The sequence below is a fragment of the Staurois parvus genome, unplaced genomic scaffold, assembly GCF_062004578.1.
Source record: "Staurois parvus isolate SC_StPar_1 unplaced genomic scaffold, SC_StPar_1.0 ptg000011l, whole genome shotgun sequence".
Lineage (NCBI taxonomy): Eukaryota > Metazoa > Chordata > Amphibia > Anura > Ranidae > Staurois > Staurois parvus.
Window position 1 is genome coordinate 35,157,227 of NW_028317807.1, and position 18,291 is coordinate 35,175,517.

The 18,291-nt window shown below is 40.3% G+C and overlaps 1 protein-coding gene across 6 annotated transcripts in view; it reads left to right on the forward strand.

Annotated features, from left to right (window-relative positions):
* The window catches only part of FN1 (fibronectin 1), a 92,308-nt gene extending 78,475 nt beyond the window's left edge, over window positions 1–13,833 (forward strand). For all 6 annotated transcript variants that reach the window (XM_089672363.1, XM_089672372.1, XM_089672380.1 and 3 more), the window contains 6 exons: window positions 5,815–5,953; window positions 8,745–8,912; window positions 9,172–9,297; window positions 9,407–9,513; window positions 11,650–11,751; window positions 13,055–13,833. In XM_089672363.1, coding sequence (XP_089528489.1) covers window positions 5,815–5,953; window positions 8,745–8,912; window positions 9,172–9,297; window positions 9,407–9,513; window positions 11,650–11,751; window positions 13,055–13,135 — 723 coding nt within the window. In that variant the 3' untranslated portion in view covers window positions 13,136–13,833. The remainder of the gene's footprint in view (window positions 1–5,814; window positions 5,954–8,744; window positions 8,913–9,171; window positions 9,298–9,406; window positions 9,514–11,649; window positions 11,752–13,054) is intronic.
* Window positions 13,834–18,291: the final 4,458 nt, after the last annotated feature.

The window sequence follows — 18,291 nt, forward strand, 5'->3', positions numbered from 1 at the left end:
GTAGTGAGGACATAGGTTAGTGGATTGTTGTCAGTATATACAACAAATGATGGACAGTAATATAGGTAATCTCGGAATCTATCACATATTGCCCACTTCATTGCTAGAAACTCGAGCTTCCCTGAATGCATGTGGTAGTTTTTCTCAGCAGGTGTGAGAGTTCTAGACCCATAAGCAATCACCTTTAGTTTCTCCTCTTGCTCTTGGTATAATACGGCTCCTAGTCCTTCTTGTGAGGCATCACAGTGAAGAACAAAGGGTTTGGAATAATCGGGGTAACCCCTAACTGGAGGATGAGTTAACACTTCAATGAGCTGGTTCAGTACTACCTGATGATGGTCAGTCCAGGCTATAGACAGATAGGATGGAAGTTGACCTTTTGACTTTGGGATTGGTTTCTTCCTCTTTGTCTGGTTATCTGGTGTTGAGGTTGTGGTAGGTGTCAAACCTGCTGACAATAGTTCATAGAGAGGTTTGGCAATTCTGGAGAAGTTTTTTGAACGTAAGGGCGATAGTAGGAAATAAATCCTAATAGTTTCCTGAGTTCTCCGACAGTCTTTGGTTGTTTCTTAAGGCAAGAACTGGTGCCGTGTCGGCCGGGTCCATAGAATGGCCTTCTTTTGACACAATCTTGCCCAGGAATCTGACTTTATTTTGAAAAAGTTCACACTTCCTGGCTGTTAACTTGATTCCGTGTTGTTGGTAACGTTGGAGTACTGACCGGACATGCTCCACATGCTCCTGGAATGATTTACTATGGACAAGGTTGTCAACTAAGTATGGCAGGCAAATCTCATCTCTCAGTCCTATTAAACATGTCTCCATACTGCGTTGGAATTCGGCTGGTGCAGAGCTCAGACCAAAGGGTATTCGGATCCATTCATACAAACCCCAAGGTGTAATGAATGCTGTCAATGGTCGACTGGCTTCTTCCATAAATCCTTGATGGTATGCTTTCCCCTGGTCTAGCACAGAAAACCATGAACTTCCTCCTAGACTGTCCAGCATGTCTTGGATTCTAGGAATTGGATGACGGTCAGGAATGGACTTCTGGTTCAACTCTCTATAATCGCAACACAGTCTTAAACTGCCATCTTTCTTTCTTTCTTACGCACACAATGGGTGAGGAATATGATGATTTTGATTCTGCAATCCATCCTCGATTTATCAGATCCTGCAGATATTCCTTAACTTCTTGGTGCAGTGGTTTCGGCACAGACATGTAAGTTCTCGTGACTGGTGTACTGTCTTTGAGACGAATCTGTAACTGTAAAGAAGGAATACATCCTACATCAGTCATCTTTGGCAAAAGCATTGCATTCTTCCCTTAGCATTTCTTTGACGATTTGTTGATCTTCAGGAGGGAGGTGTTTCAAAGGCACTGGCGGGTCCCAGCACTCCTGATTGTCATCCCCCACCCGCGGATAAGTCTCATTTGGATTTCCAATTTTCCCTTTTGGTCCTACCTTGAGTGTCTGTGGTTCAGAGGTCACCGAATTAGTAAACACATTTGCTGATTGTTTCAATTGTACTTGAGCCGGATATGTTGTTTTTATGGGCTCTACACCTCCAATCTTTGTTTGACCTGGTAACACAATGTCCCGTTTAGTTGTATTCCAAACTGGAATGGTCAGTTTGGAGAATTGTCCTCTTTGAAATAAGACTAGTGTCTCACCAATATGCAGTCCATCCGGCAGGTGATAAGCCTCACTCGGTGTAAACAAAACTGTCTGAGCCTGCAAGGACGGTTTGGTGTGAGCACTACACCGGATGTATGTTACAGTATTTGCAGGGATTCTTTGGTTCTTAGTACCAGTCTTTACGATAGCACCACTGGTTTCCCTACAGTTGGCTTGTAGTAAGCTTACAAGGACTTCTGCTTTGGGGGTTGGCAGTTCCAAAGCTGTTCTTAATATGTCCACAAAACCTGGGATAACTTTCTTCCCATCAGCAACTGTCTCTTTGAATGTTTCTTCAATTATATTATAGCCAATAATTGGCTTCTCAGCCACTTTCTCATCCTCAGAGACTACTAGTGGTACTAATAACTGTTTGGTAGTATTACTGCTCGATGTAAGCTGAAAGGTTACCTCAATCCAACCTGAGAACGGAATCTGTCTCATTTGCTGCTTTCCCTTGGAGTACCCCTGGTCCCAGCAGTTCTTCAAACAATCGGAGCACAGTGTGTGGCAGTACTCGCTGTCTCCAGCCCTCATTGATAATGCTAAGCTGAGAGCCAGTATCCCATAAGGCCTGGACAGGAGTGTTGTCTATCTCACAGTTCACAAGGCATCTCTTTCCAATAAGACCCAGTAGCTTGTTGTGCTTTTTCAAAGTGATGCCATTCACACTGGTTGGCAATTTTTCAGCTGTCGGGGATAGTCTTTGAGCAGGGCAGGTTGGCGTTTTCCTCCAGTAGTCTGCGTTTAACTTTCCAGCCAGGTCTCTGATGGTAGGTTGGGGACTGGTTTCTTTACTACTGACATGATTTGCACTTTGGGACGCAGGTTTGGTTCTGGCACAGGTTACTGTCGGTCCCTTAACAGCAACCTTCTCCCGTTTAACTGATTTTGTTTGGCCACTCTGCATTGTCGCGCCCTATGTCCAGCTCGACCACAGTTAAAGCAATGGTCACATGCAGTTCTCTGATCAGTCTTTTCACAAGATTGACAAGTCCCTGTCCTTCGTTCAACAGTTGTTCTGGGTCCTCCAAAGCCATGCTCTTGTCGAGTTCTCAAATCTTGGAGAAGTGTTTTCATATTGAATATTTCTTGTTGCAACTGTATTACTATCTTTTCAAGGTCAGAGTTACTCTTTGAAGGCTGCTGGATTGCCAGACTACTTGTTTGTGATGGAAGCAAAGGGAGGGTGCCTGGTACCTGAGTACAATGGAGGATGTTGGCCTGGCACTCTTCCCTTTGTCAGGTTACTGTGCTCAGATTTCTTTTGTTTCTGCTCCCTTTCCATCTCCATGTTTGTAGCCTCATTCATCTTCTCTATGAGCAACTCATCTGAGACTGTAGGATCGTCCAAGTGTTGTTTTAGTTGGAACTTGATATGGTCACTTCTCAGTCCAGTGCCCACTGACCTTAAGAATTTCTTTTGTATAAATTCAGTGCCAAAGTGTTCATCTGAACCTTCCCCTTGTGAAACGAACAGCAAACGGTCCTTCAATGCAATGGCCCTAAATAGGAAGTTCTAGGGAGTCTCTTTACTATTCTGTGATATATTGATCAATTGTTGGTATAGTTCAGAAGCATTTTCCTCTTTATAATGGCTTTTTAGGATTCTCTTGAGTGGCACTAGGGTCAGTCCACTCTTCAGCTCTAGGGTCAGTCCACTCTTCAGCTCTAGCATGCCTCTGAGACTTGACCCAGGACTAATGGCTTTCACGACAGCTTCCACAAGCTCTGACTCGGGATATCCCTTTTGCAGTCCCATGTCAATCTGGTGCATGAGGTTAGTATAGGACAGCTTATCTTTCTGTTCCTTTTCACCTATCTGGCCAGCAATTTGAAAGTCCTTTCTGATTGTAACTTCTGGCAAGTTAGTATGGGAAAGTCTCTGAGCAACTAGATTAGGGTCTTGATTTGCAGGACTTTCTTTTGACTCTTTGTCTTTAGTGCTAAGTTCTTTCATCTGTCCCTCTATCATCTTGAAGTTTTTCCTGTATACTGTAGTATTGCTGGTTTAAATCCTTTAACTGTTGTTCTACTTGAGGGTCTTTGCCACTATTGCTTGGTGCTTCAATGTTATCTCTCTTCTCTAAATCACCAATGAATTTCTTAGTTGCCTGCAGAAATTGTGTCACCACTTCTTCACTTTCAGTCTCTACCAGTTCATCTAACAGTTCATCTAACACCTCATTCACTATCCGCATGTAATGGCGCCGGGTTTTTCCTTTTGCCATACTTGCTTCGGAGGCCTTTATAAACTGGCAAGTCTCCATGAGATCATCGACTGTCATGTGAATCAGGTGTTCACTGATTTTGTCTTGCAACTTTTCGATATCCATACTCCTAATATTTTTCTGTAACTTCACCACGGACAGCGTAGTCACTCCTTTTCACTTCCGGACCTTTTGGCGTTCCTTTCACCCGGCCCCACGTTGGGCGCCAATTTTGTTGCACATACGGTAAATAATTCAACTGTGCGAAGGATGGGTCGGGTGAAACCAGAAGTGTTTTATTAGGAATGGCTGTAACAAACACAGAAAACCCTTAATTACATGTGACTTGATATGTTCACTGTAATCACTGTCCTCTATACATTACTAAATATTTCCATACACATTAATAAGTATTTTCATATACTTGAATAAACATCTTTAATCGCAATATTGAAGATCTAGACCTCTGCAGATATGCTAGTGACCTATTCTGCATAACAATAGCGTATTACAATAGAGAAATCACATTCCCTGTATCTTAGCGCCAAATCATATAGCTGCAATATATATTCACATTTATGCTACAAGTAATCTGATTGCATCATAGTAACAGCGACATTTACTAACCACCAGGGCACATGTTAAGTCATTTTGTCCTATTTATCATGTTAAACAGCCTCCTGCTTACCTGTAACAAACACAGAAAACCCTTAATTACATGTGACTGGATATGTTCACTGTAATCACTGTCCTGTAGGAAACAAAGTGTTAGACTTTTTGTTCCTACTTCTGTGTCTTCCTATTATCACAGGAAGTAGTTCTGCCCTCTTGTGATGGTACAATAAAAATGCAATCACTAGTATCTTCTATTGACAAAGATAGATTACTGTTATATTAGGTCTTAGGCTTTGGATTTTAATTTTATGGGGCTGCCTATTTTCTACACCTCTTACACATGCATTGCTTCCAGTGGCACTGGGTCATTAGTGTTGATGTGACAGATTCAGCCAAATGCAGCAAAGTTGATGGGACGGCGCTTCACAGTACAGATGAACAATATCCAAAACACACTGCAAAAGCAACCCAGGAGCTTTTGAAGGAAAAGTGGAATATTCTACAATTGCTGAGACATTCACCTGATCTCTACCCAACTGAGCATGCATTTCACTTGCTGAAGGCAGAAAGACCCACAAAGAACAACTGAAGACAGCTGCAGTTAGAGCCTGGCAAAGCATCAGAAAGGAGGAAACCCAGTCTTTGGTAATGTCCATGGATTCCAGACTTTAGGCAGCCATTGCCAGTAAAGGATTTGCAACAAAATATTAAAAATGAACATTTTATTTATGATATTCAATTGTCCAATTCCTTTTTGGTCCCTTGAAAAAGGGGGGACGGCTACTCTTACGAGCTGTAATTCCTAAACCCTTCCTTCAATTTGGATGAACATATCCTCAAATTAAACCTGAGTGTACACTTTCAGCCCATATCCATTTATATATAACTGTAGCTTGAATTTGTTATTGTAAATACCTGAAAAAAAACCTAAAATTTTACCTGTGTCCAAATATATATGGACCTAATTGTAGAAGCTGCAATTTTGTCTCCCTTCTCTTGCTTGTTACTTTGGCTTCTGTGCTTTGAGACACTGATTCAGAGAAAGTATAAAGATAAATAAACCTGACTTTGCAGACTATCTGTGCAAATCTTTTTGGGTATGTGACTCCGAAGTATTGAACCCAGTGTACCAGCATTTTCAGGAGGACATCAATGACAGCTATTTATTTTTCTTATGGGGGTGTTGGGGTTTATTTTTATTGTGTGATTGACAATATAACTTCTCACTATGTAAATGTCTTGTTTTCAGTATTCATTCAAGAATGTAATTTTAGTGATTTTACATTTTTTTTTTTTTTCTTGTATTACAGTTTAGGGTCCCTGGCACCTCTACTAGTGCTACTCTTAATGGTCTCACCCATGGAGCCTCATATAATATCATTGTGGAGGCCCTGAAAGGAGTTGATAGACACAAGATCCTGGAGGAGCTGGTGACAGTCAGCAATGCTAGTAAGCAAATAGTCTGTTTTGTGTGTCACGCTTTAAAAAAAAAAGTGTGTATATGTATAATAATAAATTTGTGTGTGTGTAAAGTATCGGGACGCCTGCCTTTACACGGTTATGATCTTTAATGGCGTCCCAGTCTTCGTCCATACGGTTCAATATTGAGTTGGCCCGCCCTTTGCATCTATAACAGCTTCAACTATTCTGGGAAGGCTGTCCGCAAGGTTTAGGAATGTGTCTCTGGTAATGTTTGACCATTCTTCCAGAAGCACATTTGTGAGGTCAGGCACTGATGACAGACAAGAAGGCCTTGCTCACAGTCTCTGCTCTAATTCATCCCAAAGGTCTTCTGTCAGGTTGAGGTCAGGACTCTGTGCAGGCCAGTCAAGTTCTTCCACCACAAACTCTCTCATCCATGTTTTTATAGACCTTGCTTTGTGCACTGGCGCACAGTCATGTTGGCACAAGGGGCCATCCCCAAGTTGGGAGCACGAAATTACCCAAAATGTCTTGGTATGCTGATGCCTTAAGAGTTCCCTTCACTGGAACTAAGAGGCCAAGCCCAATCCCTGAAAAACAACCCCACACCATAAATCCTTGACAGGACCGTTTTCTGATAAGGGTTGAAGAAAATCGCCTTTCAAGTTCACTGCAGTTAGCTAAAAAAGCAGCCAAACTGGGGTGATTGTTTCCCATAACAATACGGCATACACTGCCGAGGAATGGCATGCATGGGTGTTGTCCACGAAGGAAGCCTCTCCTAAAACCCATGCACAAAAACCCCACCTAGAATTTGCCAAGGCCCATGCTGAAAAAGACTACTGGGACTCTGGAGTGATAAGATCAAGATGAATGTTTTTGGGACTGATGGCTTCAAAGGTGAGGAGTACAAAGAAAAATGCATGGTGCCTACAATGAAACATGGTGATGACCGTATCCTTCTGTGGGGCTGCATGAGTGCTGCTGGTGTCGGGGAGATGAATTTCATTGATGGTATCATGAATTCACAGATGTACTGCTCTATACTGAAAGATAAGATGCTACCATCTCTCCGTGTCCTTGGTGGTTGTGCACTTTTCCAACATGACAATGATCCAAAACACACATCTAAGGTCACTCTTGCATTTCTGAAGAACATGGTGAAAGTGATCCAGTGGCCAAGTATGTCTCCTGAACTGAACCCAATCAAACACCTAAGGGAAATTCTGAAGAGACAAGTTGAGCATCACTCTCCATCCAGGCTCTAAAAGATCGTTCAGATCGTTCTTGAAGAATGGAAAAAGATAGATGTTGTAATATGCGCTATCTTGTTCATTCCATTTATTTTTACATCAACTAATTTGAGTAAAACTGAAGATTTTGTCATCTAAGTTAAATTAACCTTACTTTCATGTAATAAGCTAAACAAGCTACAAAATTTTGGAAATTGTTCTTGTGTTCATTGAGATAGTAAAATCTTTTTCAAAAGGGGTGTACTCCTTTTTATGCTGAGCACTATATATATTTGTGTGTGTATAAATAACATTTTTTTATTATTATACAGGATTTATATAGTGCCAATAGTTTGCTCAGCGCTTTACATTATAATGGGAGACAATACACAAGACAGTACAGTAACAATATGATTCAATACACGAGGGGTTCGAGGGCCCTGCTCCTTGGAGCTTACAATCTAGGAGAGAGGGGATAGTGGTACAGGAGGAAACAACTGTGGGGGATGAAGTGGTAGGAAGAGTGGAGGAGTTCAGTAATTAGCTGAGGGCGGGGTAGGCTTCCCTAAAGAGCTAGGTTTTCAGGGTGCACCTAAAGGTGAGGAGAGTAGGTGATAGTCTGATGGATTGGGGTAGGGAGTTCCAGAGGATGGGGGAAGCCCTGGAAAAGTCCTGGAGGCGGGCATGGGAGGAGGAGACCAGGGAACTAGAGAGAAGGAGGTCTTGTGAGGAGCGGAGAGTATGTTTTGGGTGATATTTGGATACCAGATCAGTGATGTAGTTTGGGGCAGTATTATGAACAGCTTTGTACGTCTATGTTAGCATTTTGAATTTTATCTGTTGAGCAATCGGAAGCCAATGGAGGGATTGGCAGAGGGGGGTGGCGGATACGGAGTGGTTTGTGTCTATCTATATATCTATCTCTATCTTCGTGAATAGTTTGGTTGTATCTTGCATTTCTGTCTGACTACTGTAATACTGTAGGTGGATAATTGGCAATCAGTATTTGAGTACATACATTTACTTTCTGCAGTGTTGGACTAGTGGCTTCCTATATTGTTTTTTATTAAATGCTTTTTTGTTTGAGGGATTTTTTTTATTTTCCACTCACAATGTAATTTTACTTTGGCAAAATGGTGCCATTTTACAAGAGGACTGTCTTTTCTGTCTGTCTCCATTTTTAATGTCTTGTGTTTGTGCAGCACATACATCGGCATTCTCTACATTGGTGGGCATTTTTGTTTTCTGTTTTCATGTTTAGATGTTCACACTTAGCTCTATCCCTGTCTCTCTGCCTCATTGGTCCATCATTGTGATGGGAAGCCCCAGTGATCAATAATGAGGTATAGGAAGGGACTGAGTCTAATTGGAAGTCAGTATTTGCATATTGAAACACCTGGTCTTTTGTGCTGCCAGGTGCACTGACTGAATTCATGTGCAAGTATTTGTTTTTTGGTTTTTTTATACCATCCCACGGGCAGTTTTACAACTGGTCTAATTGTGGACATGTTACAAGGCAAATATCTACTAATGTATTAAGATGTAATGTAGAATTTTGTCCTGATAACTGATATCTTATTTGACAGTTGTTCCTGATGGGGGTCTACAACCAGCTGAGGACACCTGTTATGACACTTTCACTGGATCACATTACACAGTTGGACAGGAGTGGGAGCGTATGTCAGAATCTGGATTTAAACTTTGGTGCAAATGTTTAGGATACGGTAGTGGACACTTCCGATGTGACTCGTCAAGTGAGTACAAACTTTCCTCTTGTTAGTATCTAATGCTAAAATGATTGCTTAAGTAATAGAAAGTAATGTAGGCATTTATTCACATCTCTGCAATAGACATTTCAATTAGTGGGCTACTATTTAAAGTATGCAACATAGACTAATGCCATTAAGATTATTCATTTACATTAGCCACTTTAAAGGTAATGATGAAAAATAATGGATGGTCTAGCCAGTCCAATTTTGTGTTGTGATCTATCTAATTTATTCATTCTTGCAGAATGGTGCCATGACAATGGAGTTAACCATAGAATTGGTGTGAAGTGGGATCGCCAGGGAGAGAATGGACAGATGATGAGCTGCACTTGTCTTGGAAATGGAAAGGGAGAGTTCAAGTGTGAACCACGTAAGTACAGTGCAGGTCCTATGTCTGTTGTGGAAGTCCTAGAGCTGAGAAAAGTAGATGCTGCCTTTTTGTTAGGTATATTCTATTCAGTGTATGTATCCTTTTCTAGATGAGGCTACATGCTATGATGAAGGCAAACTGTACAATGTTGGGGAACAATGGCAGAAAGAGTACCTGGGAGCCATCTGTTCATGCACATGCTATGGAGGACAGCAGGTGAGCTAATATACCTTGTACACACACACACACACACACACACACACACACACACACACACACACACACACACACACACACACACACACACACACACACACACACACACACACACACACACACACACACACACACACACACACACACACACACACACACACACACACACACACACCTGTCCATATGCAGTAGGCTTGTTAACCTTTGTGGCAGTATGATTATTTCAGATTTTTGGTGCTGAAAGCGGTACTTTTTTTTTTTGCATGGAAATATGTATTTTTTTTTATTGTAGGCCTGTAATTTTTAGGAATAACTCACTGAAATCTGTCTGAACAAGAGTCTAGTAAACATCCCGGGTATGATTAAAATTTGAAACACAAAATTATAATTTAATATAAAAATAATATAATTTTAATTCAATAATATCAAACCAAAAACACTGAAATTTGAAATATAGCGCCAAGTTCGCACATCACTGAGCAAAGTCGCAAAATCATTTTCAGTGTGACGAATTTCCCCACAAATCATTATCACTCAATTCTGCAAGTGGTTCTGATTTACTATTGCTGTTCTCTAGCTGGTCTAAAACCACTTTTGACCAAAAGGGAGGCTTTTTGGACGCCATGGACTTTTATAAGTTTCCAGGCAGAAAGAACAGTCAAAATTCAGGCAGGGCACAGGACAAAGCAGTAGGGACAAAATGTATGTGAAATGGTTTGATACAGTAATGTTTTACTATGTCAAATTCATTTCTAAGATAATGACAGTTTAAAAAATTTTACATTTGCCGCCGTTCTGGTCCCCGTACGTCCCGACACTCGCAGGGACCGGAACACGGAAGCCGGATGCCGGCATCGGCCAGAGGAGATGGCCGGGGACGCTACAGGGGACGGCATCGCGGGAGCGAAGAACAAGGTAAAAACTGCAGGGAATCCCTGAGCAACGCCGCATGGTAAGCCCGAGTGTAGCTCAGGGTTACCGCTTTTGGTACTGAAACTTTACCCTGAGCTACACTCGGGAATACCTCCAGGGAGGTTAAACCTGTTCAACGGTTTTTGTGTTTTTTTTTTTTTTTTCTACTTTCCAAAATCTGGAAAAAAAAGGTATCTTAAAGCGCTTCTGAAGGCCTTTATTTATTTTTTTTTTTTTTAATTTGCAATACCGTTGTACAGAGCAGGTAAGTATATGTGTTTCTTTTAGAACGGTCTCCCACTTCCACTTCTGGGGTCCTCCATCAGTGTTCTATGCTCCTCCTCTTCTGTGTGTGCGCCCATAGCAAACTGTGTGTTTCCTGACCAATGCCATACTGTAATAGTAGTAGTAGTATTGTGGAAGGCATATGTGGCCATACTTAATAAGATTGTGCATAAAGGCAATTTAAAAAAAAAAATAAACATGTCATACTTTCCTTCTCTGTGCTGTGGTATTGCGCAGAGCAGCCCCGATCCTTCTTTTCTCGGGTCCCCCACTGGCGCTCATGGCCCCTCCCACCTGCCAAGTGCCCCCATAGCAAGCCGCTTACTATGGGGGCACCTGAACAGGTTCCTGCTCAAGCCGCTGCTCTGTGTGTCCATTCACACACAGCTGTGGCTTGGCCTTGCCCCCCATTCTCTCATTGGCTCACTGGCTGTGATTGACAGTAGCAGGAGCCAGTGGCTTTAAGAGGTATGTTTTTAAGGGGGGACTTCTGCAAACAAGGTTTTTTTTTACCTTAAGGCTTTTTACTTTCATGCTTTTTACCTTCATGCAATCTATACATTGAGCCTTTACAACCACTTTAACTACTAGAAGTCAGAGTTTTCAAATTATGTCTCAAAAACTGTCATTTTTGTACAAGTGGAAGGGGAAACTGGCACATGAAAATAGTTCTCCTTGAGGCTGTGCATCTTGGTTTTAAGCCACAGAAAAGCTATCGATAGAGCTAGAATTGATATGGGTTGACATTGGCTCCCCAAGGGGAACATATCTATATGTACCTGAAAGGCATATGTAGAAATTTGTGCAGACTTGAGGACTAGTGTTATCTATCTATTTCATTGTAGCCTTTACATCACTGAGCAATTACCAGAATGTTGTGTTAACAAGAACCCAGTTATAAAATTTCTTGCCAGATGTTAAGCCTCTTTGTTCTGACAGGGTTGGCGCTGTGATAATTGCCGAAGGCCAGGATCTGCTGTTACTCCAGATGCCACCGGACACACAGTCTCCCAGTACACACAGAGATATCATACAAATTACGTAAGTGTTATAAACTTGCATCTGTCATGTTGGCATTACTGTACTAGATGCAGGGTGAGTGATGTGAGCAACCTCAACAGGAAGTTTTTTCTTCACATGCCCTTTTTAGCAGACTGGTCTCCTGAAAAAAAAACAAAGTTGATGTGAGGAAGTCAGTTGAAAAAATAGTAATTTAGTAAGAAAGGGGATAACCTAAAAACCTATTGTCACAGTTCATTGGACCCTCTGTGTTGTCAACTGTCAAAAATAGGCAGGACAGATCCAAGGGTGTTCGGTGGTCAGAACAAATGACCAACACTGGCAGAGCCAGTAAACTGATGGCCAGGAGCATACAGCTCCCCGGTTCCAGATGAGTAAATGAAGTAATGATCTACAATAGCAGAAGTAATAGGCCCATGAAGAGAAGCACTAGCCGGAATGCAGTTTTCCTAGGCTTAAACAGTAGGCATAAGTTAGAAACCGGCCTCTATGCAGGTCTTTAGCCTATGATTCAACAGGTTTATCCATTAGCCAAATAAACTTCTAGCATTCAGTTGGACTGTTCTTGAATAGGATAAAAATGTGCTTTGTAGAGTCTAGAGTAATGCCCAACAGATGACTAAGCCTCAAAATTGATTGTTGCATATGTTTTAGGAGGTTCTTATTTGACCAGATTTGAGCACTTTCTGTGCAGGAATGAAAAGCAAGCAGAACATTTCTCAAGGACCCATTTTTGCAATTTTATTAGTCCAATTTTTTTTTTACATGGAAAGATTCCAGAGATACTAAGAATTATTGATTGTAATATGTATTGCATAGGGATTGTCTATATTTCCTCATAGTATTAAATCCAGTTAAAAACTCGATTGGAATAGTATAGTGGCTAAGTGGTTAGCACTTTTTCACGGTGGCACTAGGGTCGTTGTTTTAAATCCCAACAATGCCTCTACTGGCGTGGAGTTTGCATATACTTCTGTGCATACGTGTTTCCTGTAGGTGCTCAGATTTCCTCGCACACTCCAAAGACATGCTGGTGTGTTAATTGGCTCCTGTCTAAATTGGTCCTTGAGGGCAGGGACTAATGCAATTGTAAAGTATATCTGTAAAGTGCTGTGTAAATTAACAGCGCTATATAAGTACCTGTAATAAATAGTTGGCATATGGACCTTGGATATGTTTGCTTTGCATTACAACAAAAACTATGATAAAAAAAGACTCCTAGTAAAATCTCTATACTTTTTATAAGCCTATAGAATGGTATTCGTCAAAAGAAATAGGTTGTGAAATCTTTGTTCATTTTGTTCATTTTTTTTTCCTTTTGCAGAATGTGAAATGTCCAATTGAGTGCTTCCTTCCTTTGGGCCTTCAAGCAGATTCACATCATACTGAACAGACCAAGAACTAATTGATCTAGTTAAGGGAGCAGAGCATGTTAAGTTAAATTAAAGTGGGAGGAGGGTAGAGGCCCCCTCTGACTGGCAGATAAGAGAAAAAGCTTCAAAATTCATCTGAAGTACTTCATGCCATTCAGTATTCAATGATTGTAATTTTTTTTTTTTTGCTTCAAGTGATCTGGGAAACAAAAGGGAAGTTTTTATTTTTGTTTTTAACTGGCAAATTGCAGCCTTTTAGGAGTAAACCTTGTTTGAAAGTGTTCCTGAACAGGCCTTGGGAACTCTGCAGTTTATCTCCACACTGGTTAATGAATTGCGGAGGGCTTTGGCAGCACTGGGGTTAATATCGAAGCCGAATGCCAACAGGACCAATTGCGCTATATTATATTACCAATGCAGCACTGAATTTGCTGTTTCTGGCACAAGTGTCTTTACCGTATGCACAATTTTAATTCTTTTTTCCGCACAATCCTTACTAATACCTGACCTTCCTTCAGTGTTATTTATCAATGTCTGCTGCATCTTCAGAAGATTCCTTCTACTTTTAACATGGAAAAGCAAATTCTGAAATCTAGCAAGTGATGGTTGTTGAATCTGATGTAATTATGGTTGGTGATTTTTTATTTTTTTTTTTTTTATACTGTATGTGCCAAAGCTTTAACTACTGTGGAAAGATAACTCTTCTTTTAATAAAAAGATCTTAAAAATCCGTGCAAGAGTTTTTTTGTTTGTAAATCATTTGTACACTTTGTCAAAACAACCTTTTTAGAAAAAACTTTATTGCACACATCCCCATCAAAAATTAAACTAATCTTGTCTACGTACCCACTTTTTAGCTGCAAAGTAGTGTTCACATCTTTTCAGACCACTTTTAGTTGCACAGGATCAGTCTGGAAGAAGGGGCCATCCTTTTATTCCTGACTTGGGCTATGGTAGGCTAAGTAGATCACCTAGCTTTTGCCAGTGTTTGCAGTTTGCTCACTTATCTGGACAGAAGCTAAGCATTGTTTCATGCAAGCTTCAACTGGGTTTCTGGGGTCAGGGGTGGTTTGAATTTACATGCAAACAGATCCAAATTTACTTTCCAGTGTTGCTATCATCCGTTGTGTTTTGTTTTTTTTTTCCTGGACAGCCAATTGTAAAAGGTTGCCTTTTTTAATGAGTGCTTTGTGGGCTGTCCATATAGTGTCCCTAGAGAGATGTAAATAAGATATTTTGACAGATTGGTGCACTTTCAAGACTATATCGGGGTTACTCGAGAGAACCATTAAGGGTCTGTCGACCATGCGGTTTGATGTAGATCTGAACAATAACAATTGGGGCATTAAATTCTCCTATGAATGGGATACCAAGGAAGTTAACATCTTAGGTTTGAAAGCTCAATATCTCCATGTTAAACAGACTGTTCTGAAACCGTGGATTATAATAAACAGGTAGAGACTCTAAACGAAGACCATTTAGAACGGGACATAAAGTTGATTTCTAGTATGGATGGAAAACAAAAAATGAAGCTGATTTTTTTTATGGTTTTGAGCGGCCTTTTGCCACTATCTATTTGGATCAGTATTATGTTGGAAAAAAAAAAAAAAAAAAACCATTGGGGTATACTAAAAAAGGTAAAAGCAATTGGCCCCCACCTCCCAGATGATGCCAAAAGGTCTCTTTAGAAAAACTTTATTTCTTAGAGAAAATCTCCCAATTTTATTAGGGCAAACCCAGTAAAGTGTCTTTTTTAGGTGGACCGTGTGGGTTTTTCACATGTAAGAGATTGTGTATGCAAGTGTAGTACAGTGTAGCTCGTATAGTCATTAATCCCTAGTGCCACCAACTGCGTTTACAATATTCGGGAATACATTACCTGTTCTACCAAAAAGGAGGTTCATCTTTCCAGTGCCTTACAATATATTGGCAGGACCACACATGCACCACAAGTAAGAATTTGGGAACATGACTAACATTTAAGGGATTTAAAGGTCACAATCTAAGCACTGTCACCGGAAAGATCCCTTTGGGATTAAAGTTATTCGAAAAGATAAATTGTACCCCTCACTGGAGATGAAGCAATGTGAAAATAGTGATCTCATAACTAGGGACCTGCTGGATCTATGAGATGAGACTTATCCCTCAGGTCTCAAATATCAATTGGGATCTTAACTGTTTAATTAGCAATAATTGACTTCCTTTTTTTTTTTTTTTTTTTTTTTTTCTTTCCCTCCCTCTTATTGTCTCATTTTGTAAGTTACAGTTATTTTTAAAATTTTTACTTTTTTTTTTATATACAGTTGTGTTCAAATTAATAGCAGTGTGTTTGAAAAAAGTGAATAAAGCTGAAAATCCTTCTAATAGCTTTTATTTCCATACACACAAATGCATAGGGAACACTACACATTCTATTCCAAATCAAAACATGAAGAAAAATAATCAAATTTGTGTTGTTCCTCTAAAAAATTTGAAGAAAAGTGAATATTAGACTGTTCAAAAAAATAGCAGTGTTCGTACTCTTCTTTACAAACTCAAACATTCACTATATAAACTGAAAAATGTTTGAAGGTTTTGCTTTCCTTTGAATCACTTAATATTTGTATAAGCACTAAGTATTAAAAATATAATGCAGCGCTGTAATATAAATATGTAAATAGATATGTAAACAAATAAGTGAGCATAAAGTTCATGAGTTCTCCATAAATGCGAAAAAACTTGTAGAAAAACTTGCAGTGAGAATCTTCTCTATATCAAAATAGGTGACTGGAACCGTATAGATAAAATGCGCACTCACCGACCGCACATAAAAAATGCGCATGTATATGACCATCTATCAGGTAATCAGCCAGATACACAGACCATCCCTCCCAGGTGGATCATCAGCCTTGGGTGTAGTGATATGTGGCAAGGTCCAGAGAACACTTAAAGCCAGTAAGTGAAGGCGGATGAGCTCCCTCTTCTGGATACAAGGTGCACTAGGAACCAGCTGCTATGGATCTGAAACCCTCGGAGAGAGGGTTAAAAACAGAGAGGGAGTGCCAATAGTGTAATAGGTTTCAAATGGATTTATTAGGTCACAGATAGAGTAAACAACCAGGGGTACATGTATACATATACTGCCAGTATTAGAGCAATAGAAGGACATGTACTGACCCGGCACAGTAAGAAGCCGCCGGACCTCCTTGTGGTCACGGCGGTGCAGAAAGTCACACATGCTGTTGGCTCTTCCTGAGGCCTTTCGTGCTACGGCACATCATCAGAGGGGGAATGCCATCAGCAGTGTGACTGAAATGATTCTCCTTAAAAAACTGAGTTCGCGCATGCGCACACAAACCGCTGCCATTTTCCCGAGGCGCGGAAAGAACTGCGCATGCGCGCCTTGCTAGCCGCCATTTTGCCATGGATTTCAAACAACGATCTGTGTGTCTACACAGATGTTGGGAAGATGCTAAATGATAGCAGGGCACATCAAATCAGTGCCGATTTCCCAGGGGAGGTGGAATGCAGTATATAAACAGCGATATTTAAATGTGTTAAAGGAGTGAATATATCAATACCCCACTCCCTCTGGACATGCTGAGAGCATTTAGGTATTCTAACCATACTCTGCTCCCTATGGAAATACCGGGAGCACTTAACCCTTAACATTCCAAACAGGAATAAAAGATATTACGTCTACGAATTCATCCAGGGCATAAGGTGCATTAAATCATAAAAAATCATATTTAATTAGATACAATGATAAAGATAAGAATACAAAAAATGCCAATCGACATCAAAATAGAAATAAAAAAAATACACAAAATTATAAAACATTTTTAAAAGGCATAAGCGCAGGATTCGCCGCCCTTAGTACTCCAAACAGGGAAAAAAATACTGCATATTCTCATAGTAAGATGATCACAGCATCTATGGTGTCATCCATGACATAAGGTGCTCAAATATATAAAAGTGATAAAAAATCATCATATAATACTTGTCAGAAACAGTGTTACAAATATCATAAATAAGTATATATGAAGAAAAATAATCATAAAATGTTAAAATTATAAAGATAAAAACATAAAATGCTCACCAAAATACTAGAAGTCACAAACTATCCAATCAAGGCCACATAGGTAAATTTTGTTAAACAGCATTATGTGGCGTGCAGTAAAAAATATATGAATAATTCACACTCTAGCTATTCGCTATAAAACAATTGATATTGACTTCTATATTATGACCGTGGGGGTATAAGGTGCCTAATTCATAAACCCAACGGGTCTCTGCCTGAGATACGGCTCTGGTTTTATGGAGCCCTCTCCAATGTGGGGATATCACCTCTAGACCCACGAATTTTAGCGTAGTGGGGCCCTTGTTGTGGAAAAGCCTATAATGGTTGGAAAGGGAATGTTCCCTATATCCTTTCTTTATATTTGCCACATGTTCACGCAGGCAATCGCGTAGGCGTCTGGTGGTTCGTCCTACGTATTGTTTGTTGCAGGGGCACCAAAGGAGGTAAACCACGAACCTACTATGGCAAGATATAAATTGTTTGATAGCATAAGATCTTCCCGTTATAGATGAGTCAAAGGTGTCTACTCTTCTCTTGCAAGTGTTATTGCACCTGCACATAATGCACTTATTGCATGGGTGGAATCCTTTTACCTCATTAAAAAATGTAAGCCTAGTGGGAGGATCAACCACATTAGGTGCTATTCAGTTCCTAATAGCGGAAGCTTTCTGAAAGATGATCTCCGGCTTACTAGGTAGTATTTGGGATAGGACAGGGTCCATTTTGAGGATATCCCAATTTTTCTTGATCATTCTTCCCACTTGCCTGTATTGTACCGAAAAGGTGGTTACAAATGGGCACACTTTCGTATATACTCCTTTAGGCTTGTATGAGAGCATTTCATTTCTATCTAAACCCGCCACATTGGATAAGGTGTTGTCAAGGTCAGTTTCATTATAACCCTTTTCAAGGAACCTGTTTTTTAGTATTCTTGCTTGGGACCAATATGTCTCTAAGTCAGTACAGTTGTGTCTTATCCGCATGAATTGGCCTTTGGGTATATTATTGAGCCAGTTTGGGTGGTGGCAGCTATTTAGTGGGATATAGCTATTTCGATCGGAAGCCTTAAAAAAGGACTCAGTCACTATCTTCCCATTGTCATTAATCAATGTCAGATCCAGAAAATTA